We start from the raw sequence: 24486 nt of genomic DNA, 5'->3' as shown, positions 1-24486 counted from the left end.
CGCGATGGGTTAGTGAACCGAGGAATCGCACCGATATGTTAATCATGACACTGAAAAACAACAACTAAAAAGCAAGCAATGAAAGAAAACTGAGCTCAGACATATGACTGTTTAATGTGTGATGGTAAAAACAATAACAAAATCATACAAGAGCATCAATAAAACGCAACTGTTGAAATATTACTTAAAGGCGAAAGATACAATGAACTTGCAATCTAGAAAGCATTTATTTGGTGCGATCCTGATGTGTGTGCGTGTGAGTCACTATATATTCAAATCAGAGATGCTGTAATAATAAATAAATTGGAAATTCATTTTAATAAAATAAATTGGATTTTAATGGAAAGACAAGCAGCAAAGAGAAATGGATTTATACCAAAATGTACGTCATCAGATGTGGCTCACAACCACAATTAAGGCCGTTTTGGCTTGCAAACACAACCCTATCCAGGAAGAATCAAGTGCGGTCTCAAATACAGAGTTCAGACCTAGCAAACAAGCTGAATGCTACCGACTTCAGTCCTAGAGTGTGAAAGGACACTTTCCAGAACTCATGAAAAAGAGCAAAGAAGAAACATCGAGAAACTGAAATAATACCGAATAGAAACATTCGCATACATGAGCATGTCTTTCAGCAACACGTGCATGCAACCATTACTCCACACACACACACACTGACAAATGGAAGATACATTCAAACGTATATATAAATACAGTACATCAGAATTTTGAAGAGTAGAGAAACCGTACAGAGTGAAAACTGTCAGGGCTTGACATTAACTTTTTTAGGCACGTAAATTTATGTTTCACTTGTCCATGCACAAAAGTCACTTGTCCGGGTAAAGATTTATAATTTTATCTAGGGCTGCAGAATTCGGGGAAAATGTCATATTGCGATTATTGAGGTCAATATTGCGGTTGTGATATGCGATTGCGATATATAATAAAAAAATAGTTTCATGAGTCAACTTGTTTGGTTCTAAACCAAATGCACACACAGATTAGGGATAATTCTGAAATTAGCAATAACAACTAAATGATTGATAACACCTATAATGATCAATAAGCCATTGATGTCTGGATAAAAATTAACTGTCTAACAGGTAGGACATGTAACAGGGGCAGAATGTGTTCTGTTAAAATGTATGTATTGTTATAATTTACACAAAAAAGGTTTACTTTCACATATATCTGATATATACTTGTCTTAGAATGAGGGTGTTTTTCCCTTTAATTGTTGTGATGTCATCACGAGTCTGTAAATTTCCTGTTGTCTCCACCTCTTCCTCTTGAGGAGATGAGTTATTTTTGGCTCTTCTTAATCTTAATTAATCTTCACTTTAATAATTGGTTTTATGTTTATATTTTCACTTCAATGTATGCATATTGGGTTACTTTACATATCTGTATGGTTATTTCGGTGATTTTGTCCTGATTGAGTTATATTTTTGACTTTGATCCATATATGTGGAGATAAAAGCACATGGTGACTAAATGTACGTCACATTTGTTTTATAGTGATATATAGGAGTGTCTCACTCAAGACTATCCTATGTGTTTTGTGTATCAGAGAGTAAACCCAGTGAAACCGCCGCCTGTGGTCCAGTGTCTTTATCTACACAACGCAGACAAGTATTATTATAACTGGTGTCGCGAGCCACCGGTTACATACAGAAACTGAATAAAGTTATCAAACAGTCTGCGCTGCATAAATTATAAATTATATAGACTACTCCTTATTAAAGCTACACAAGTTCTTTAGTCAAGAGCAGTGAGTAATTTTCTCTAGTCCCTTTGTTCTTTCATCAACTTTACTGACTGAACGCTTTATTGGTAGCTGGCCCTTTAAGATCAGCCGCTGTGGACAGAGACGCGGATCTCACACACGCCTCATTCTCTCACGAGTAGGGTTGGGTATCGAGAATCGAGTATCGATTGGAACCGGGACTAACTTTTCGTTTTTCCCGGAATCATTCAAAAGTTAAAATTTCAATTCCTAGTTTCGATATTCACAGTCCGCCAAGCGGAAGAAGAAACCACTGAACAACACCAACGAAGAAGCGTCTACCGGAAGTGTTGGCAAGTCGAACATGAGTAGCTTTCGTCAGCGGTCCAAAGTGTGGCTTCACTTTTCTAAAAATTAACGAAATCGCGGCAAAATGCAAAATTTGTGACAAGTATTTGTGACAGAAGGAGTATTTCCTTCAGAAAGACCGTTGGTTAGCAAGGTTAGCTAAACTTTTTTGACCCTGCCTCTTAAAAGAATCGAAATCGAGAATCGTTAGGAACCGGAATCGAAACAAGGAATCGGAATCAGAATCGTTCAAATTCAAACGATACCCAACCCTACTCACGAGTCACAACTCTTTATGTCCATCGTAAGACTGCTCTTATGTTATGAAGATACTCGACAAATTACATTTTGGCTTAATTGTGTGTGTTGTTGATGTTCGTTCAAGCGCGAAAGAGTACTTCTGGCGCGCGGTTTGTGCATGCGCGTCTTTCTGTGAGTCACATTCAGGACATTCACAGGCAGCACGAAAAAAAGTGTTCGTTTCAAATCGGTAAAATTAAATCTGTAAAATAGACGTAACGAGTGGCACATAACGTGAAGTAACATGGCATTTTATTTCGTTTGAAATTTAACTCGTCCGGTCGGACAAATAATTTTCTCTTCTACTTGTCCCGAACAAGCGGACAAGCCTTAATGTCGAGCCCGGACTATGATATAAGGCATCAGAAACGGGTGCAGGTGCATGTGGAGAACTGGAGGTAGATAGAAGAGCTTGGGAAAGCAGGGTTGTGTGTTGGTTACGAACTGATACACAGATACGCTGTGGCGTCATTGCAGTTCTTTTGATGGAGAATTTGGCTTCAAAAGGCATGAAATGACTCCCTTGTCCCTCGAAATGAGCTTTAAAGGCCGTGTCGGTTCAGACAAAAATCACGGAGTACGACGGACACCGGCAGTCCTCAGTGAAAGACTCTCGAACCCACGACCCGGAGCAACCAGGTGCTGACGCAGCGGCCCAGAAGGTTCTGGTGGAAAACACATGTTTTTGTCAAGATTTATTGAAGTAATAACTTGTCTAAAGGCCCGTTCACAACAAGGATGATTACTATGAAAAATCGTAAATATAAAAATCGTTCTCCATATTAAAGAATAGCTTTATTATTAAAGAATTATAGAGTTCACACCACAAATATAACGATAAAAATATGAGGAACGATATCATTGGGATCACTTTCATAATGATTTTTCGAACCATAAAACACTGACAGCCAATCAGAATCCACTCGAATTTAAAGGGTTCTTGCATATTTAAAGGAGTAGTTCACTTTAAAAAAAGACATCCAAGATGTCCACGTCTTTCTTTCTTCAGTCGAAAAGAAATTAAGGTTTTTGATGAAAACATTCCAGGATTTTTCTCCATATAATGGACTTCAATGGGGTCCAAACGGTTCAAGGTCCAAATGAGAGTTTCAGTGCAGCTTCAAAGGGCTTTAAACGACACCAGACGATGTCTTATCTAGCGGACATCTTGGATGACATGGGGATGAGTAAATTCTCAGCAAAAAAAGTGTTTTTTAAAGTGAACTAATTCTTTAAAATGGCAGACGACATTGTGGAGAAGTTAATCGCTGAGGTACAGAGAAATCTGGTAAAGGACATGTAAATGCAACAAACTGATATTGATTAATTCGAGCGTATGAATGACAAAGATGACAACTCTCTAATCAGACTAATCAGGATATCGTATACCCAAAAGTCCCTGTTTAACGTAAAGCAGCAGCAGGTCATAGTTTTTCGTTACTTTGAAACCGCATAGAATAAAACACTGTTATTGTTCGTTGGTGTGGACGCCAATATAATTATAGGTCTTGGTGTGAACGAGACTTAAGAGTGTGTATTCATACCTTAATTTGCTAGGCTTGGTGAATGTTTTTATATATGTATGTTTTTAGTTATGATTGTGAAGCACTTTGGGCAACAGTGTTGCTATTAAATGTGCTATATAAATAAATAGAAGTTGAAGTACCTGATGTTCAGCAGTCCGTCTCCACGGCAACGGTTATCGGCCGCCATGGCGTCGCTCTGACACTCGACGCACACGGCGCGCTCACGGACCAAACCTGCACTCCACGGTCTGACTTTACACGCAGCGCTCACTTGCTTCACACGCATCTGCACACAATAACTGCAACAGACAGAAGAAATTTAGACAAAAAAATTATAATAATTTTGCAAACTACAAACGTGTTTCCACCGAAATTACCCGGAACAATTTGTCTTGGGAACATTTTTTTTTTGCTGTCTACGTTTCCACCGTGGTCTAAAGTACCGCGAAGATAAGGCAAATTAATCCGGCGATGTAGGATTGTGCGCTACTTTACAGTTCCCGCTGGATTTCATCCTCTGAATTTAAGCTTAATAAAGCCTGAACCTCATCATCTCAAATGTTCAGCGACTTTCAGAGGAGGAAATATTTACCCGGAACTAGAGCCTGACCGATAAAGGATTTTGAAGGCTGATACGATACAAATATTTTGGGGTTTTAAAATCCGATATTCACACACGTGTAAAAGAAAGCTAACTTTTCTGCACAAGATACGTTTGATACTTTTTCTCCATGTCTAAATGTTCACTCCTCGCAAGTATAACTTACATTTTACAATGCAGGGACTGTAACTAGAGATATGCTAGTTATAAATACAGTTATCATTACTTTATTTAGGCAGAAAAAGTTCATTGTGGTTTCCAAGCTCATTAGCGGTCTCCCACTGATGATAGTGGCGTTAGCTAGCTTTGTGGTTAGCTAGTGATGAGCCATAATTTAGCAATAGATAACATCATACTGCAAGTTATAAAACATACATTTTCAATATAACAGGCCAAGGAGAGATGATTGAAGCATGTTTCGTCCGTTTTTATTTTATTTTTTAAATATTCATTTATCGGCCATTTATAACTGCCGATACCGATATTATGGAAAATGCCTAATATCTGCCGATAATATCGGTCTGGCTCTACCGGGAACTTCATTTAGACCCTGTTTCATGCGGTTGAAACACACCGAGTACCAGTTACTCTTTATTTAATAATTTTATCCCTTAAAACTCATCTTTGATCACCAAAATGACATATTTAAATGCATTTTCTTTGATAAAATGTCTTCATGCCTTAAAATATTCTGAACGGAACTCGACACCCTTGCCTCATTTAGTATGCGCAGTTCTATATGCAAATGAGCCCCGCCTCCACTCACTCGCTCAGCTCAGAGATCGACTGGTTGACGATCACACGTTGATTTGAGTGCGTTTCCCGAAAGCATCGTTAGCCAACTATGGTCGCAAGTTTCGTCGTTATCAGCATATTTCAACGAGTCGGTGTTTCCCAAAACAATCGTTCCAACGAACATTCGCAAGCAGCATCGCAAAGTTGTGTGGTTCAGTGTTGGGTAAGTTACTCTAAAAAAGTAATTAATTACTAGTTACTAATTACCTCTTCAACAGTGTAATTAGATTACTGTACTAATTACTCTCTCTAAAAAGTATTTAATTACTAATTACTTTCAAAATCCCACATCAATCTCAACCAGCTGAATAATACACGGATAGACATGAATCTGTTTTAATTCTTTCAAATAAATACTATAAAATTGCATGATTTATCCTTAAACTGACCAAGGTGGAGAAGGTTACATTATAAAAACATACTTTTTAACATCAGACAATACATTTTGATGTTAAACCCACTATTGTTTTATGTCTGATCTCATGACATTTCACACTTTTTTCATAAATATTTTACAATAATTCATACGAATTTGTTCGAGTGCGGTCGTAATATTTAGACACCTCATAAAATGCATACGAATCGCTGTGAGATCGGATTGATCTATACACAGTATTTACCTCAATTACATCAGAAGTAACTGTAATTAAATTACAGATAAATGAAGAGTAATCCCTTACTTTACATTTACAATTACAGTAACTAATTACTTAGTAATTAGTTACACCCAACACTGATGTGGTTTGAACGACAGCTCTCGACCTGTGGGTAGAGGCATAGTTTCTATATTACATTACATTTGCACATAATAAATCCTTATCTTGATCAAAATGTATTTAGAATACATGCAAATGTAATTTACGTCTTTTAGTTTGTCAAAAGATTTAAAGTACCGTGTTTGAAGAGTGCGCATGTGCGAACGTGCTCTACTATGTAAGAACGAGCCAAATATTGAGTCTGGTAATAAAGCAAAATAACTGAGAACAATTAGAAATAGTCTGTAATTTATATTAACAAATCTAGTGTTAATTGGATCTCAAACAGTTTTATTAAAAGTAGTTATTACTCCACCACGTGCGAGATGCCATAAACCAACGTGGTTGAACGATACTTTGCGACAATATGGTTTCGGGAAACAGTCGTGACTAGCTAGTCGATTTCTCCAACGATGCATCGTACTATGGTAATGAAGCAGCGAGTTACATTGTTGTACGGGAAACACACCCCTGATTGGTTACAAGGTTGGTGGAAACACCAGTGATTTCAAAGCGTGTTTTTGTGACCGTCTTTGGTTCACTGCAGTTTTAAGGAGGAAATACTCGACTCGTGAATTTACACATGATTTGTCTTAAAGCGTATTAAAAAAACCAAGAAGACAAGCTTGATTTTCACCACAGGGGGACTTTAAAGATTGTGTTTTATTTCCGCTTTTGAAACACTTGTGTGTTGTAGGCAGTATAAGGGTGAAGGTCGGCCTTCCCACGCTAGATTTAATTAGTTTGATGAGTTTCCTGTGTGGCGTTCTTTCCTCCTCCATGGTCTGGATGTTTTCTCTCTCTCACACACACACACACACACACTGAAACTATACACCTGTGATTGATGAAAGGATTGTTTGCTCTGGGATTTCCTGTGTTCTGCTTAGAAGGAACCTCGGATAGTCGTTTAATCTCAGTTCATTTGAACCTGCACCTGCTATTTAATTCCTGCTCTCCTCACTATCTGCTCACTGATCACACGTCACGTTCATTCTCTTAATGTCCCACACACACACACAGATCTGATTTCCTGGCCTCAGCCAGGTGTTACTGAGGTTGTAACAAGGGTTATAAAGTGACTTAAGGATGGGCTCGTAAAATCATTTAAATTAAATCGTGGATTTGGGATGATGTTCTCAGAAAACAGAACCTGTGAAAAACGTTTTTGTTGCTTTTAGTATTAATGGGATACTTAATCTCTGGAAAGATGAATGTGTTTTTAAAATGGGTCATTTATGTAGAAGAAATGTGAAATTATTTTTGAATTTGGAGCTTTCTAGACTGAGAAAAGCTAGAAAATTTATTTTTGGCTTATGTAGATGAAAGACAACAACTCCCAGAATGCACTTGCTTCGCTGCCCTAGGAGGCGACGCCTATCGGTAACAGAGCGCAGTCGTTAAACAACAAGTCTGTGAGTCTCCGTTATGAGTCTGCTTGAAAATGAGTTTCGAGATCGCCCAAAATGTCCGGGATTCGGCTTTCGCGTTCTACAGTCGCCATTAATCATGTTTACTGTGGCGAGCGGGACGAGCGAGGGCCGCGGAAGAACGGCGTGAGTCATGTTACTGCTAATTCACTTTTGGGCCAGTAAATGATGACAGGGTTTTAATATTGGGGTAAATTATCCCTTTAAAGTCATCATGTTAGTGACAGATCATTTCTCCCATATTGTGACGCACAATTCAGTCTATTGAATTATAGAATAAAAATATAGGATGAGGTCTTCTTCTAAGCATCAGTCGTTGATTGGATGTTGAGATGTGGGTGTGAAACTCTGATTAATGTCTTAAAGTCTTTTTTTTATAAAATGTATACATGAATGAATAAGTTCTATAACATGCACATAGAAAATGAAATGGCTGAATTTTAATTTCATGTGACTTTAAGGATTACTTCAACCCATGTATAGAACATATGGATGATTAATTATATCCAGACTATCCTTGGATAGTCAAAACACAGATATCTATACATATCAGGTCTGTATGTAGGGTTGCCAACTTCAGAAAAGAAAAATGAGGGACAATCCTGGTTCTTTACAAGAAAATAAGGGACACTCAAAAAATATTTGTACTGTATCAAACAGTATATGTCATTTCAGGTTTGAATGTGTTTAAAAGGTTTTCAGACATAAACACAATTGTTTTGCTTAACCTATTTATGTACAATTTAATTCTAAAACAAATTTTAAGGTCACACAAAAAAAGGCACAAAACCATAGTTCAAAATTGTAACATTTCTCTGAAATAGAAAGCTTTTGTAACATTATACACAACATTTTAAAGACATTAAAGAAAGTAATAGCCTACTTTTATTCAGCAAGGACGCATTAAACTAATCAAAAGTGACAGTAAAGACATTTATAATGTTACAAAAGTTTTTGTTTATTTTGGATAAATCTATTTTGAAGAATTCTGACTTTTTTTTTACATTAATAATAATCAGAAATGTTTCATCAGCATTATTCCCTTAGGAAGATTTCATGTTTTCTTGCATGGCTGGATGTTATGAACAATAATCACATTGTTTGAATTCACCAAAATTGATTTGCCGAAGTCAAAACCCGGCCGGACAGTGCGCGAGTTATGTTCCCAAATAAAACCATGATTTGTCCCAAAAGAATAATTAATTCTCAATGTAGACTAGAGTTTGGTATTCGTATGATCTGATGCGCATGTGGGCAGTGATTGGATGATGACCAGTGTCATGATCATTCTCAAGTGTCGTGTTCCTGTTGTATCAGTCAGTGGTTAGATCAGTGTAGCAGTCTATTTAATCGGGACAAAGGAGGTCAAATAAATTAGGCCCAAAATACGGGATGTTCCGGCTAATTCGGGACAGTTAGCAACCCTATCTGTATGACGTCTTTTAATAATCCAAACAAACGGCAGCAGATTCACCTTGATCTAGATCTGAGGGTCACTGTAAGTCTAGACAACACTGTTGATGTTTAAACTCCTTCGGTTATAGGAATTATCTGTTAATGTTCTTTTTGAAAACACTGTGTTTGCAGTTCCATCGCTCTCACCTCTTCTTCTCCTCCTTCATGAGCATGTGCGGCCGTCTCCAAGGGTCCTTAAAGTTCCGCTTGAATGTGTCAGGCAGGATTTTGGCCACCTCTAAAGAGCAGGAAGAGATCAAGATAATGAAAGAGAGCAAATTAAACTCCTCCAGAGACGACGCACAGCACCAGAGCACAAAACACACACACACTGATGTGTATATTGTATTATGGCATGCAGTTTTAATGAGCTTATTGCTTTAAGTTCAGTGATTTCACTTAAATAACAATTAATAGGTAATTATCATTTCCATTTAAGTGAAATCACTGAACTTAAATATACAAGTTTGATAAAAATGATCATTTTAGAAGAAAATTTCAAATGGCACTTAGAGGCTTTTGCATCTGAACTCTTCATATATATATATATATATATATATATACACACATATATCTGCCAATACCGATATGGTGGCCGATATATCGTGCAACCAGCTGGATGTACATTATCCCGCTTATTACACGGCTACTTGCAACATAAGTAAATAATTAGACACGAAATATTGATCTGAGTTGAAATATTTTATCAGCTCTTTAAACGTAAAGCTTCCGCGGAGAGCAGTTTCAGCAGCGAGACCAAACCAGACGGACAATTAAGAGATATGACATACAATCGTAACACTCATTACACAAAATTTCACCACATAAATAATTATGGAGATCGGAGATATTGATTTCAGATTAAACTGTTTTAAAATCGTACCTGTTTGTATTTTATAATCCAACTGTGTTTGTATGAAACAAGAGAGAGCGAGTCCACGATACTGGATGGCATAATTAAATAACTGTCGATTGAGTTTTAATATTTTATTAGCTCACCAAAACGCAAAACTTCCACGAAGAAAAACGTTCCTAGCAGGCGTATAAGCGCTGCTGACTTCAGTGACCCGGATGAGCCTGTGTTTCTGTTTTCAGGCCTAGTCTGATTACCTTTAGCTGCACTGCAGGCCTCAGTGTGTGCGAGACACCCTCTGCGCTGTCTGAGATCGGGACAGGGCGTGCCTCCGTTGCGTGGGGGTGTGGATACCTGTCGGCTTCGCTCTGTAGTTCCCGTCCCACACACGGAGGAACAGGGAGACCAGGGACCCCACTGTCCGACTTCACAGTCTAAAGCTGCTGAGAGGAACAGGAGAGAAATGAGCAGATGTTTCTTTAAATCGACCATATCATTAACATGCATTCAGTTATCAGGAGTGAAACGAGGGAATATTAAAGTATACTCAGATGATCAAACAAAAAAATGATGCAACTGCTAATGAAACGACCAACATTGTACATTGAGAGAGCTCGATATTAACGCTTGTCCGGGACAAGTGGATTTTTTTGAAGGGACAAGAGAAAGAATTTTACTTGCCCGATTAAAACAACTACACTGTAAAAAAAAATTTTTCAGGATTTGTTATCACAACATTTTTTCTTTTGTAAAATCAACTTCAATAATTTATTTAGTTCAGATAACTTATTAGTTTGAGTTCCTGATGATTAAATGAATCTCCTTCATTGTATTAACTCACTTTTTCCAGTTCAATCAACTTAAAATTTTAAGGCAACCAGGTTACTTATTTTTTAAGTTAAACCAACAATATTTTTTTACAGTGTAGGGAATGATTGTGATCGATAAATCGTTAATGGATAATAATAGGCTTGTATATTGTACAGGGGAAACTCAAAAAAATATTAAATATCTGGTTAAAAAAGGTTTTTAAAAAAGTCCTCGGGGTAACATGCAAGTAAAAATCTAAAAACTTTTTTTCTAAAGCTGATGCCTCTAAAAAATTGGTTAAAAATCTGGGGCCCCTTCCTTAAGTATCTTTCTAAGAATTGAAATATCTTTGGACATGTATGTAATATGGATGACTTTTTTCTTATTTCATCTTTCCATTGTCAATTTATATTTTATTTTATTATGATGATTTTTTATTTTTTTCCAATTTTGATTTAGTGATTCACAGTGTAATTTTTTTTAATTCTCTCTGTCTGGTGTGGGTGGGGTGGGGGGGTGGGTGCTGTTTGTTTAGTTTTATTTTATGTATAACAATCTTTCTGTAAACATTTTTGAGATTTGGATATGTTTTGTGTTGTATAAAAAACTGCTACAAATAAAATTATTTAAAAAAAAATCAAAAAACTTTTAGGCTATTTACAATGTGCAAAAAAAAAAAATATAAATAAAAATCTGATTTTTTCAAGACAAGCAACTTTTTTTAATCCTATGGGGTTTTTGTCGAGGGAACCAGTGTGATGATGATAACTTCCAGGTTGGGCTACAAAATCACATCATCACAACAGCCCTAAGCAAAGCATTATGGTAACTAGAAAACCACTGCCCAATTTAAAACGTTTAAGACAATTTAATTACAGCTACAGCAACTCAATTAACATAGAAATGTCAGTTTAAATTACACACAATGTTAAGATGTCAACAGAACAAAATTTCGTTTAAATCCATAAAAAATGTATTGCAACCATAAATTTAATGTATACGTCTCGCGTTGAGTTTGAAACCGTACATCAGTGAGCAGCTGTGTGCAGTGACATCACACACGACCTCATCCTACACACAAACAGAGAAGAAAGCCAGCGACGTCGAGTCTAGATCTCAGTGACACAGCTGCTCTCTCATGTGGGCTTCAGAGGAACATAGACGCTTCACAACTTTGACAATTATTTCTGTGGCACACCCCTAAAGTGGCTGCGGTGCTCGTGGTCCTGTACTGAGGAGAAGGAATGAACATTTAGGTTTAAGGTTCACTCATTATTACTACTATTAATATCAAATAAACTAAAGCTGTTAAAGCACATTTTCACCAATTAGGAGAAGTTAAGTGTCTAGGTTGTCTCTCGATAACTGATGCTGAATTCAGAACTACTCGCACTAGTCCTGCCATGGAAAGACATGGTAAAAGTAGTAAGCTAGTATATGAGCCGAGGTACCGAATTCAATCTCCCTAAAGAAATATCACAAAATAAGTGCGTTGGTTTTGGTTGTTTATTCAGAAAGATTGTGTTTTGCGTAATAAAGCTAAAAAAGGTGCACTGTAAAATTAGTTTTTCTCAAGTTGTGAATAAAACAGATTATTGCAAAGAAAATACTGTCAGTCTTTAATGCTTCGAAATGTTCTGTTTAATTCAATGTGTTACTTGCCGTTTCATTTATTTGTGAAATGTACTAGCAATTTCTGAGTGAAAATGGTTTCCTACAGTGTAGCATTAATCCAGCTAAAATAGGATGCATTCAACACTGGATACTAGATATTCCCCAAAAAAAAGCAGCTTTAGAGCAAGTTTTTAGGATTAACTCAGTATATGTAACATATGCTTGTGTTATCCACCAGAACATGTCAACCACACGAAAACACATGCAGGCATCACTTGCACGCTTATACATACAGCACACACACACCTCACAAATGTAGAGCACATGCAGACTGCAGCTGTAAACCACATAGAAATACGGATGTACAAAATATTACACTAATATTATATAAAACAAAAGACATAAATTCTGTCATCATTTTCTTTCTTTTGCAGAACATAAAAGAAGAAATTTGGAAGAATATTTTTAACCAAACAAGCTCGGTTCCTATTAGGGATGGGCAACGATTAATTGCGATTAATCGCATCCAAAATAAAAGTTTGTGTTTACATAATATATGTGTGTGTAGTGTGTATAATTAATTTGTATATATATACAAATTAATTATACACACTACACACACATATATTATGTAAACACAAACTTTTATTTTGGAAGCGATTAATCGTTGCCCATCCCTAGTTCCTATTGACTTCTATTATATTTTTGTCCATATATTGAAATTCAATGCTCTTTGGTTACAAATATTCTTTAAAATTTATTCTTTTATGTTACTCAAAAGAAAGAAAATCATACAGATTTTGAATGTTTTGGTGTGAGTGAGTGTAGTCAGGCTAATTTGCATATTCATAGAACCGCATATACTAAATGAGGCAAGGGTGTAGAGTTACATTCAAGCTATTTTAAAACATTTAAATATGTAATTTTGGTGTTCAAGGATGAGTTTTAAGGGATATCATTATTGACTACAGGGGGACTTTATCTGTATAATTATATGGATCTGTAGTTTAGTTCTCCCCACCTGTTCTATGGTCATTATTTAGCATTGTCGTTTAATATTTTTAAAGTAGCCATTATTATGATGAGTCACTTGCTTAATCTAGATGGAACATTTAACTTTTTTTAGAGGAAAGTAAATCTACCTGTAAGCGTTACAGGTTTGACAACGCAAAAGTCATGCTGATCCGTGAACATACGCGAATCCCTCGTTGGGAATCACTGCTGTGGTTCATTCATGTCGTTCTGACCTCACGGTTGGTTCGTTCTCATTCTTCTGTTGTTCCGCACCAGAGTGACACATCTCAACACAATGAACGCAAACACACTCACAAACACACACCTCCATTCAAAGGCCCTGTCAAATTCCCCACATTCCCCTGCATTAGTTCTGCATATATGCCTCGTACCCTGTTCCCAGAAGCCTCGCCTCGCGCCGAACGTCACTGGTGCTCCTAAGACCCGACAGATTTTAATTTACATTTACATTTATGCATTTGGCAGACGCTTTTATCCAAACTGCATTTCAAGGTACACATTTAAATTGTTATCAGTTCTTGCTTTCCCTGTTCAGACACTTTTTTCCCCAAGTTGTGAATAAAACAGATAATTACTGTCAGTCTTTAAAGCTTCGAAATGTTCTGTTTAATTCAATGTGTTACTTGCCATTTCATTTATTTGTGAAATGTACTAGCAATTTCTGAGTGAAAATGATTTTTTTTTTTAAATAAGACGTTAATGGAGTGCTATAATTAGACTGAATATTGCATTCAACACTGGATACTAGATGTTCCCAAAAAGCAGCTTTAGAGTAAGTTTTTAGGATTAACTCAGTATATGTAACATATGCTCGTGTTATCCACCAGAACATGCCAACCACACGAAAACACATGCAATCAGGTGCTCACACACACACACACACCTCACAAATGTAGAGCACATGCAGACTGCAGCTGTAAACCACATAGAAATACTGATGTACACATTTACATTGTAATCAGTTCTTGCTTTCCCTGGGAATCGAACCCATGACCTTGGCGTTGCAAGCGCCAAGCTACAGAAAAGCTTAATCTCGCTAACACTCTCTGGGGTCACCAAAGGTCACGAGTGTCCTGATCCTCAACCAATCAATTAGATCTAAAGCTAATTATGTTTTACAACAAACCCAATGCAAAATGATGAGTGATTCCTGAACAAATTATTCTTTTTCTTAATAAAGCACCTGGTTGACCCAACGTGTTGTATAATACACAACAAAATAGAAAGACAACACAAACAATACAGTAGATAAGTTATACCTGGTTAAAAGCTATTGAAAATAACTGTGGTTCTTGAAAGGAATCAGTCTAAAAAAAAAAGATTCATCAATAGGGTTGGGTATCGAGAATCGAGTATCGATTGGAACCGAGACTAACTTTTCGTTTTTCCCGGAATCGTTCAAAAGTTAAAATTTCGATTCCTAGTTTTGATATTCACAGTCCGCCGAGCGGAAGAAGAAACCGCTGAACAACACCAACGAAGAAGCGTCTACCGGAAGTGTTGGCATAACCGCGCGAGTCGAACATGAGTAGCTTACGTCGGCGATCATGGCTTCACTTTTCTAAAAATAAAGAAATCTCGGCAAAATGCAAAATTTGTGACAAAAGGAGTATTTTTACAGAAGGAGTATTTCCTTCAGAAAGGATTATTTCCTTCAGAAAGACCTTTGGTTAGCAAGGTTAGCTAAACTTTTTTGCCTCTTAAAAGAATCGGAATCGAGAATCGTTAGGAACCGGAATCGAAACAAGGAATCGGAATCGGAATCAGAATCGTTCAAATTCAAACGATACCCAACCCTATTCATCAACAAGCTAAAAGAATCACAAATGAATCCTCATTCCTGCCCAAAATGTGGAGGAAAATATTACAGAAATCTCTCAAAATATTTGATTGCCACATAAAAATGTTTAAGCAAAGCTGCCAGTGAAAACACCACAGTAGGAGTCTGCCATTGCACAATTTCATTGGTTGCACACAGGCTGTAAAGAGTCAAAGCAACACGCATTCACAGTCTTCGTTAACGATAGACTCGTCAGGAGATCATGTGGAAGGACAGAGAGGAGCCAGAGGAGGAACGTGTGTGTTTGATGACACACCCATGAAATAAAATATAAAAACAGATCACTCAGTGAGGTAACACACAACACGTACACCAGCGTGTTCCTGTTCATTGTTCTTATAATAGAGGACATGCATTGACTGAGTGGCAGGAGAGCTGATGTGTGACTAGATTTAACAGGGGAAACTGCGAAAACGTGAGTAAAATGAGGGATTATCAGTTCAAACTAAACGTTGGACTCGATATACTATAGTGTCCATTACAACTTACCAGAGATTAAGTGATCATGGATATTGACATGCCGCCGGGAATCGTTTTTCCTGACATTTATGAGAATGATTTCAACGCCAGCGAAATATAAAGCAAATTTGCCCGTGAACACTTTAAATAAATACAATATAGGTCTAAATCCATGTGATCACTCATATCAATGTCATATATATCGCCCAGCCCTTAAGTGTTTATGAATAAATGATGGTAAATATTAGGGCTGGGTAATAAATATCGATTTCTCGATATTAATCGATTCTCATTTTTACGAACCTGTATCGATTCTTAAATCTCAAGAATCGATTAGTCATCCTGTTTCATTTGAATGAATGGGACATTGTATCGCGGCTGCGCGCATCCAAAAAATCGCAATAATCTTTGTCCTTTGTTACTATTGATATGAAACAAAGTCTCAATTTTCAAATTACGTCCATTTTCTTTACAAATTAAAAAACATTAATAGCGTTTTGTCGCTGTGGCGTGAGATCGCTCTGGAGAAGCAGCAGCGCTGATCTCTCGTCCGCCTTAATAATACCAGTCACAGCGCGAATGAGCATCTGAAAGTGTGTTAAAGATAGAGTACAACTTATCCAAATCCGTATCATGTCAGATTTATTCACTCAATCAGTGTTTCAACCGTGGAAAGACGTCAATTAAACAGCTTGTAATCAATGTCATCGTCATATTTACCTCAGAAAACCCACATCAACTAGTTAGTCAGCTAGAAAAAATAACTCTAGAGAGGAGCATTTTGCTAAATATATACACCATATTACATATGCATTATAATCTTAATGTTCTTCAACATTTAACACATATTTGAATAAATCTGTCAAGTTTTTATGACAGCCACTATTTAAATGTTTATATTTCATATAATCTTCTTATAAAAATAAATAAAGGTGTAATTTAAGTGTTTGTATAGCTACAAAACAGTTCATTATTACCTTCATATTAGGCTAATGAAGCCTATAGGCTACAACTAGACTCCCATAGTTTACAGCATTAGTTAAGAGATTGATTCCCTTGAGAAAAATGGCCATTTATTGTAACTGATATCCAAAATAATCGATATTGAATCGAATCGAATTGCAATCTTGTGAATCGAAATCGAATCGAATTGTGAAATTTGTCTCAATACCCAGCCCTAGTAAATATTTAATTGATGAGTTGTCAATACAATATATAGGGGATAAACTCAGCGTTTTGACACAAAATCATAACTATTAACCACATTTCTCTGCCTGAAGTCCAGGTTTGCTTCTCTTTTCTGTAGCTTTCGCCATCTATAAAAAATACAGCTCTGATTTTTTATGTCAAATTGTGCAGTCAATCTCAAAGCTCTTTCCCGTTTAGATGCGTTTAGTGTGTTTTTCACGGCATTCACGCTGAAAACTAAATGCCGCCGCTCAGTCTTTCTGCCACTCAGTGAGTGTGACCGCAGTCGACGGTGACGTCACACGCATACAGACTATTCTCTCACAGCACTCGGGTGTTTACGAGGGCCACCAAACCCACAGCGGTTATTCCTCTGCATTCCTCCAGCTTCAGGAATCTGTCACAGAGACAAAAAACTCTGTCCTGAGACACATCAAACAGACTCATGTCAACACAGATCTCTCGCTTTATGTTCATCAACCTGATTATTATGGATCCAGAGCTGTTATCTTGGCAAAAGGAGGTTGCACACATTGTTTTAGACTATTAATGCATTCTTGGAAAAATCCAACTCATTTAATAGTTTTCTTGCTTTTGATGTACTCAAATATAGGCTCATATTGTTAATTGCAAATGCATGATAAGTCTGACATCAATGCTAGCTAACACTTGGTGCAGTTCTCTAGCAGTTAAAAGTACCGTTAGACAATTTATACTGTAATGTGATTGTGAGCCGGTCCTGTCTAAAGCCCCGTTCACACCGCCAGCGACACGCAGCGACAAAGCGACAAGATCCCATTCATTTCAATGGAACGCTGGCGACATCCGGCGACATGAGCGACAGTGACCGTTGGCGACAGAATGTGGGCGTGTCAAGCGACAAAAGTTGAGAATTTTCAACTTTATGCAAATGAGAAGCGATTTTTCGCGAGCGACAACCAATAGGAAAGAAGACTTTCAGTGGAGCTCACGTCACCGTCTCGAGTGCAGGGCAGGCAAGACAGAAAGAAAGAGGATAATGGATAATAAAAAATGATGCACGGAAAAGAAACTGTCGACAGTCTCAGTGAGTTTAATTCATACATTTAACGTTATAGTTCGAGTGTTGTAATTTTATGATGCACGTTTAGCACTGCTGCAGTTCATTTTACAATTTCCCCTGCATTACGTTGACAATTTTTTTTTAGAGGTGTATTATCGAATATTGATTTGCTAAGTTGTCGAATTGATAAATCCATGTTATTTTTTGTTTTTTTATTTTTAGCTTTTTATTTTTTTATGTTTTTTCTATGTTTTTTTTTTTTGTCGTTATGTTTATTGTGGTTCCCATGAGTGTAAAACAAATTCCCCCCTGGGGCAATAAAGGTTTTCATTCATTCATTTCATTCATTCATTAGGGACAAGAAAATGGATTATTTGTCAAATTCGAATGACGTTTTTATAATTTGTGACAGTATGAGTGAGTTTAATTTGTTCATTCGATCGATCGTTGATCTAGTAAAGCTGTGGAGATATAAAAACACTCTCCCAACAGCATATGGTTTCCTTTTAGCCAGCGACAAAATCGCTGGCGGTGTGAACGGGGTTTAAAACCAAACCCTCCCGAACACAGTCATTGTGCGGTAAATGACCCATACCTTGAACAACAGAAGTCAGATAACAGCCAAGACTGGGAACAATTACTGGGAACATCAAGAGCAGCTTATTAGATGAAACCTGCTCCAGGCTCAAGAGAGAGAAAGGGGAAGAAATGGGTTTCTTTATACCTCCATTCCTGCTTTTCAGACCTATTTCTGCCTCAAAACTGTGTGTTTGTTCGCTCCATGTCGTCCTTCTTCATGAAAAACACACTGCTGTATTTTCAAACACACACAATTTGTAATGCATGATATTATTTTTCGTTTTTCTATTGTTATATTGGTCCGAAATCAGTGCGAGAAACATTCTTTGATTATTTTTAATTACACTTTACGGTTTTAATACTTACATTAAAGATTTTTAATCATCTTGGCATCAACGGCTGTGAGGATGATTGATCGATATAACTTATTTATAGAAAATAAAATATCACCATTTAAGCCATTTCTGAGCTAATGCATGAATATCGAGATACATCAAATATGGAAATTAAATCTGAAAAATACTAAGCTGATTGTTTAGCAAGATCACCCAGCCTGTACACACCCAAACAAACATATAAATCTGCTTAAGGGTTCAGAGAGCTGTTTTTCTTTTAGAAAATCTTGTTTTCCTCAGCTATATATATCAAGTCTGCTGCTGAAACACACACACATATGGCAGTAATCATGAGTAAGGGAGTGTATGTCTGAATGAATCAGATCAAGCTGTTATTTGGAGACATGTACAAACCAAAACCAACCGAATCCCTGCCGTCCAGTCCAATATTACTCATAATAAAAACAACCCATGACGCGGATGACCGATCACAAAGACAACAGCACACCTGCCAATAACATCCGGCTTGGACCGAGAATCAGAAGAATAATGAGTGAATTTATTTGAGCTCTCTGAAACGAAACAAGGGATGAAGTGTGTGTGTACATTTTCAGAAGTATAAGTTTAACTGTTGCCCATATTTTAGTAATCTAATCATCATAAATTAGGTATCATTGAAAGATTAAAAACTCAAAAATCATATTGTGAAATCCGTTTTGAAATCGGACATTGCATTAGCATGGAAACGGTACTTAAGACTCTGGTGTAATAATTTGTGTTTTAAGGGGATTTTATGGTACTAAATTATATTTATGGAATAGTTATGAACTATTTACTACCTGTTAGGGTTAGGTTATTGCTGAAGAGAAAAAACACACTGACAGTATAGTTATAGAAGTTTAAGGTTATTATTATGAAAAATGCATAAAAATACTACTTAAAAAAGTTATATTAGTATTTATAAATGTATTTATATATTAATATTTATTTATTTATATATTAATATACATTTATTTATATATTAATATTTAAATTTGTATTTTTATTACTAATTTGCTTCCCATTCGTTTCCAATGGGCTCATTTTTGACCAAAAAACAGCGGTCATAGCCTTTTCAAATTATGTCCATGAATGTGTGTGTGTGTGTGTGTGTTCAAACCGCAAGTACCAAAACCGAGTTTCAGAACCGTTTCAAGTTTCGCAACCGGAGGGTTAAAGCCGTTTAGCTGGCTCCTCCCCCTAGTGGACGTTGTCATGTTTCATATTATTTCATATGAAAATATAAATTTTTTTATTTTATTATAAAAATTGCTTCTAATTTTGACAAACCCACATTATTCTGAGACTCAAAGTTTCTTGTTTGGCAACTGTTTTGTGGTTGAAATGATATGATGACAGAAATGTATTAATTTGAACACATGATGAAAATAATAGATTTTTGGCTATTTTTGGAATCTCATAGGAAACTTTAATTTTTGCGATATCAATTTCAAATTTGGTCCGACATGTGGCTTTGATTTATAGCAATTTTAGAGTAAAAATATTTTGTAAAATACATATTTTGTATAAAATTCAAAAATGATCAGTACAGTACATTTGCTTTAGGAAAATTAAACTTTAATTAACTTTTTTAAATGTTTTTTTTTAAGTGATTTCACTAAATCAATAATCTTTAAGAAGAGACCAACCTTAGGTCTTTATTCCAAAGCATTCACGTATTACATCCATGTATTCTAACTAAGGGGTTAAACTTATTTCAAAACAAACTTCTTTTTGTGAAATATTTTGCGATTTTGCAATAGTTTGAGCATCATTCTTTCCAATAAATTCACACGGGCTTTGATGTGTTGTTATATAACGCAATAACATTCAGACATTTATAAGTGTTTTGGGTCAAGCCCTGTTGGACGTTGTGCTCCGCTTTCAGATGTTTTAAAATCTCGGTGACTCAGTTTTACAGCATAAACACAGACGATTGAGCAACTCTGAACTCCTGAGAAGCTCAAGACCTCCTACAAAGTCAAAACAGAGAGATAAAAGCCGCTCATCTTTACATTGCTTTGCCTTATATAGAGCAGAATGCTGGGCTGATGGGATGTACTGTTTATATACATACACACACGGTGTGTGAAGCGGTTTCTGAGTTCTGTTGCTGCAGTTGAGCAGATGAGAGACAGACAGATAATGACGGTTCACCAACACACATACTTCACTCGTCACGTCACACCATTTACTCTGAGAAACCAGCTGTTTCTGAGCCGCTGATTTCAGTCAATACTCCATCAACCACAATCCCTTGTCTCTCTCTAAAAGGGACCTTTCACACCTACCTTGTTTGGTCCGGATTTCGGACTTTTCAGATTTGTCCGAATCAAAAACCTGACATGTTTTTTTATGATTCTTTTATATTCTTTGGCTTCAGCGTTGTTTTGTGTTCTACATCTGGGTTTCCCTAAATTTGATGAAAAGCTAATAATTAAATCATATAAATATTAAATTGAAACAAATAAACTTTTGTAAACAAAAACACCTAATAAACTAAATAAATAGCATGTCACGTGACGATTAACAGACGCGAATGTGACATTATTGAAATAAAATAAAATCTCAGGGGGTGTTCCATGTAAATATGTCAAGAGTTTGGAATTTATATATATATATATATATAAAGAATAACATGCATATAAGAAGAATAGAAAAAAAAAAACTTTACCAACACCATAGCACAAAACAAAATCAGAACAAGAAAGAAAGAAAGAAAGAAAGAAAGAAAGAAAGAAAGAAAGAAAGAAAGAAAGAAAGAAAGAAAGAGGGCATTAATTACCTAAATTCATAAATTCACAAAGACATTTAAACATTGATTAAGGTACAAGGTGTGTGGTGCAAACTGTAGATGTTCTGGGTGTTTTGGGGTTAAGAGGAGATGAAATTGAAATTGTAATCAAGTAATGTTTTATCTCGTGTAAAAAAAAAAGTTTTATTTCGTGTAAGAAATTTGAAAACTAAAAATCTACATAGGAAATTTAATTAAATGTATTATAAAGCAGACATTTGAATCAGCTTTTATTGTTTTTAATCCAAAAATAACAGTTTCGGGTTTCATTGAGAAATTTTGCAAGATATTTCTTGAGATAAACGAACTAACTTAAAGTTATAATTCGCGCACGTCGATCGCCGCGGCGTGACGTCACGTGAAGCTGGTTAACGGCGCATGTTCACGGTGTTTAACGGCTCATGTTGCCGGTGTGTGTGTGTGTGTGTGTGTGAGACAGACTCACTCACCTGAGATGTGGCACACGGTTTGATAATCATCACAGCAGTCCCCGCTCCTCCTGCAGTACGTGTCGCAGTAACACACGGTTCTCCTCGCACTCTTCTCCACACACTCGTTATTCCGTCCCGGACAGCATCTCGGTGTCGCTCTGTCCGCGCATCCCGCCTCACACACTCCGGACACACACATTACCAGCACAAACACGGCACAAACACGAGCTCCCATCATTATCATCATCACGACGCCTCAGAAAACGTATTCGGGTTTCGCTCTGACACAAAAGATGCCGCTTAAAATAACTTTCTCGAGAACCTGCGCACTTTCAGAAGAAACGGAGTGAGCGTCGCGAGTCCAGTCAGCAGAAGTTCATCTGTGCTGAAGGTGTGCGCGCGCTGAGTCACTGACGCGCGTCTCGCGCAGCGCCCCCCGCAGGACGCGCACGCAATTACACACATCAACATGGTCTAAAAACCCATAAAGAGGGCTAGAATAGATCACAAAAAAATCTCAAATGTTGGATTAGAAAGATTAATTCACTTCTGGGTATTTTTTGCACCCATATATCTTAAATATCTGGGGCGTATTTGGGTTGTGTGTAAAATGCCATCCTGATTGATTTGCATCTAGTTGGAGATCCTGCAAAACTAACACTTCTAATTCATTTCATCACTAAAGTCTGCATGAGCTGAACTGAGCCTCAGAAATTTCAGTAACACTTTACAATAAGGTTCATTAGTTAACTATCTGAACTAAGAATTAACAATACAGCATTTATTATTCTTAGTTATTCATTTCAACGTTTGTATTTGTTAACATTAGTTAATACACTGTGAACATGAACAAACAATGAACAGCTGCATTTTTATTAACTAACATTAACAAAGATGAATAAATACTGTAACAAATGTATTGCTCATTGTTGTTAATGTTAGTAAAACATCATGTTATATCTAGTGAACCTTATTGTAAAGTGTTAGGCTACTGACATTTCAAATGCCTGGTCTGATCTGAGATCAGCGCTCTGAGCTGATATTATTACACAACATCTGTTTGTTTCCTCATCTCGGTTATGGGTGATAGACGTGATAATTATATGATTATGGTGGATTATGAAATACCCCCCACCGAGAGCGAGAATGAGCTGATACCAGCAGATTATTCATGTGACGGAGTCAGTTTGTCTGATGAAGATGAAAAACACACACAAATATCTGATAGAACACATAATAGAAAACAGATGGAACGGTGCATTTGTATTGCCAAGGCATTTGATGCTAATCTGAGTTCAGATAGTGTGATACGAGTAACTGGAACAGCAAAGAGTAAGATTACAATACTTCAAAAAAAAATAAAAATATCTGAAAAATCATACAAGAAAAATCATTTTAGTCTTCATTTCCTATACATTTACTTAAGATGGAAAATTTCATAAGTCTTGCTTTCTGGGAAATCAAAAAAACGTCTGCTGAAAACAATGTGTTCCCTTTGAATTAAGTTATTTTTCTGACCCCCACTGGCAGATTTTTTTCTCATTTTAAGCACAAACTCTCTTCATTTTTCAGACTTAAAGGGACAGTTCACTTTGAATTATTTATTTATTTATTTTTTTGCATGTTTTAGCTTTTAGTAACAGTATTTATATCGTTTTTACAGCCACAGCCACAAAGCGCGCTTGGACGTAATATAGGATATAAATAATGTTCGTTTTCTCACGCAAACCGCTCGTTTCGTGTCTTAGGCCATCAATGTGTACTTACATTTACGAGTCATTAAATCATGTTTAATCTGGACTTCTCTGTGCATGCTCTTTGAGGTGGTGACCATAGACCTGCATTATATGACTGACGGTTTGAAGACCGGTTTGACCTAAAAATATCAAAATTGAAAATACTGTGGAAACAAAGACACCTACATCTTGGATGTCCTTGAGGTAAGATAAAACATATCAAAAATTCATTTCAAAGTGATCTATCCCTTTAATATCTTCAGTTATTCTGAATATTTCCTGAACGCGAGCCGCACTGCGGTGAGACGGGTCACTCGCTGGCTCAGGCCTGAATGCCATTACTCGCGCATCAGAGCTCGTGGGTGTGTTCACTCGTCTTCAGGACGGCACCGTAAAACATCTGCTGTGGGAGTTCTCCCGTGACCAACAAAAGACAGATATGTGTCCACTCTCATCTGTTAGATGTACATGAAAGACAAGCTTTATTATTTTGTATGATATTAATCAGAAAACTGTGGTAGAGATCTTGTAGACATGCTTGCACTGGAGACAATAATAACAACAAATCTGAGATATTTGATAAAACCTAACAGTGGAGCGTTGGCGCTTGCAACACCAAGGTCATGGGTTCGATTCCCTGGGAAAGCAAGACCTGATAACAATGTAAAAGTGTGCGTTGAAGTGTGCAAAATAAGAATATGGTGCAAAAGTTCATTTATTTTAGTAATTCAACTTAAAAGGTGAAACTAATATATTATATAGACTCATTACATGCAAAGTGAGATATTTCAAGCC

The 24486-nt window shown here is 36.6% G+C and overlaps 1 protein-coding gene across 2 annotated transcripts; it reads right to left on the bottom strand.

Annotated features, from left to right (window-relative positions):
* Nucleotides 1-2790: 2790 nt before the first annotated feature.
* On the bottom strand, nt 2791-22345 carry LOC120489790 (somatomedin-B and thrombospondin type-1 domain-containing protein). 2 transcript variants are annotated; one of them, XM_039686898.2, is made up of 5 exons: nt 21974-22345; nt 10047-10232; nt 9084-9174; nt 4041-4199; nt 2791-3039 (listed from the first exon to the last, which is right to left on the bottom strand). In XM_039686898.2, the coding sequence occupies exons 1-5, from the start codon at nt 22200-22202 to the stop codon at nt 2934-2936; spliced, it is 771 nt and encodes a 256-aa protein (XP_039542832.2). In that variant the 5' UTR covers nt 22203-22345; the 3' UTR covers nt 2791-2933. The 2 variants fall into 2 exon arrangements, with proteins under 2 accessions (XP_039542832.2, XP_039542833.2); XM_039686899.2 differs by having other exon boundaries at nt 10047-10229.
* Nucleotides 22346-24486: the final 2141 nt, after the last annotated feature.

The sequence above is a fragment of the Pimephales promelas genome, chromosome 14, assembly GCF_988280905.1.
Source record: "Pimephales promelas chromosome 14, fPimPro1.hap1.1, whole genome shotgun sequence".
Lineage (NCBI taxonomy): Eukaryota > Metazoa > Chordata > Actinopteri > Cypriniformes > Leuciscidae > Pimephales > Pimephales promelas.
Note: the sequence above shows the minus strand (reverse complement) of the source record. Positions and strands in the feature narration are given on the sequence as shown.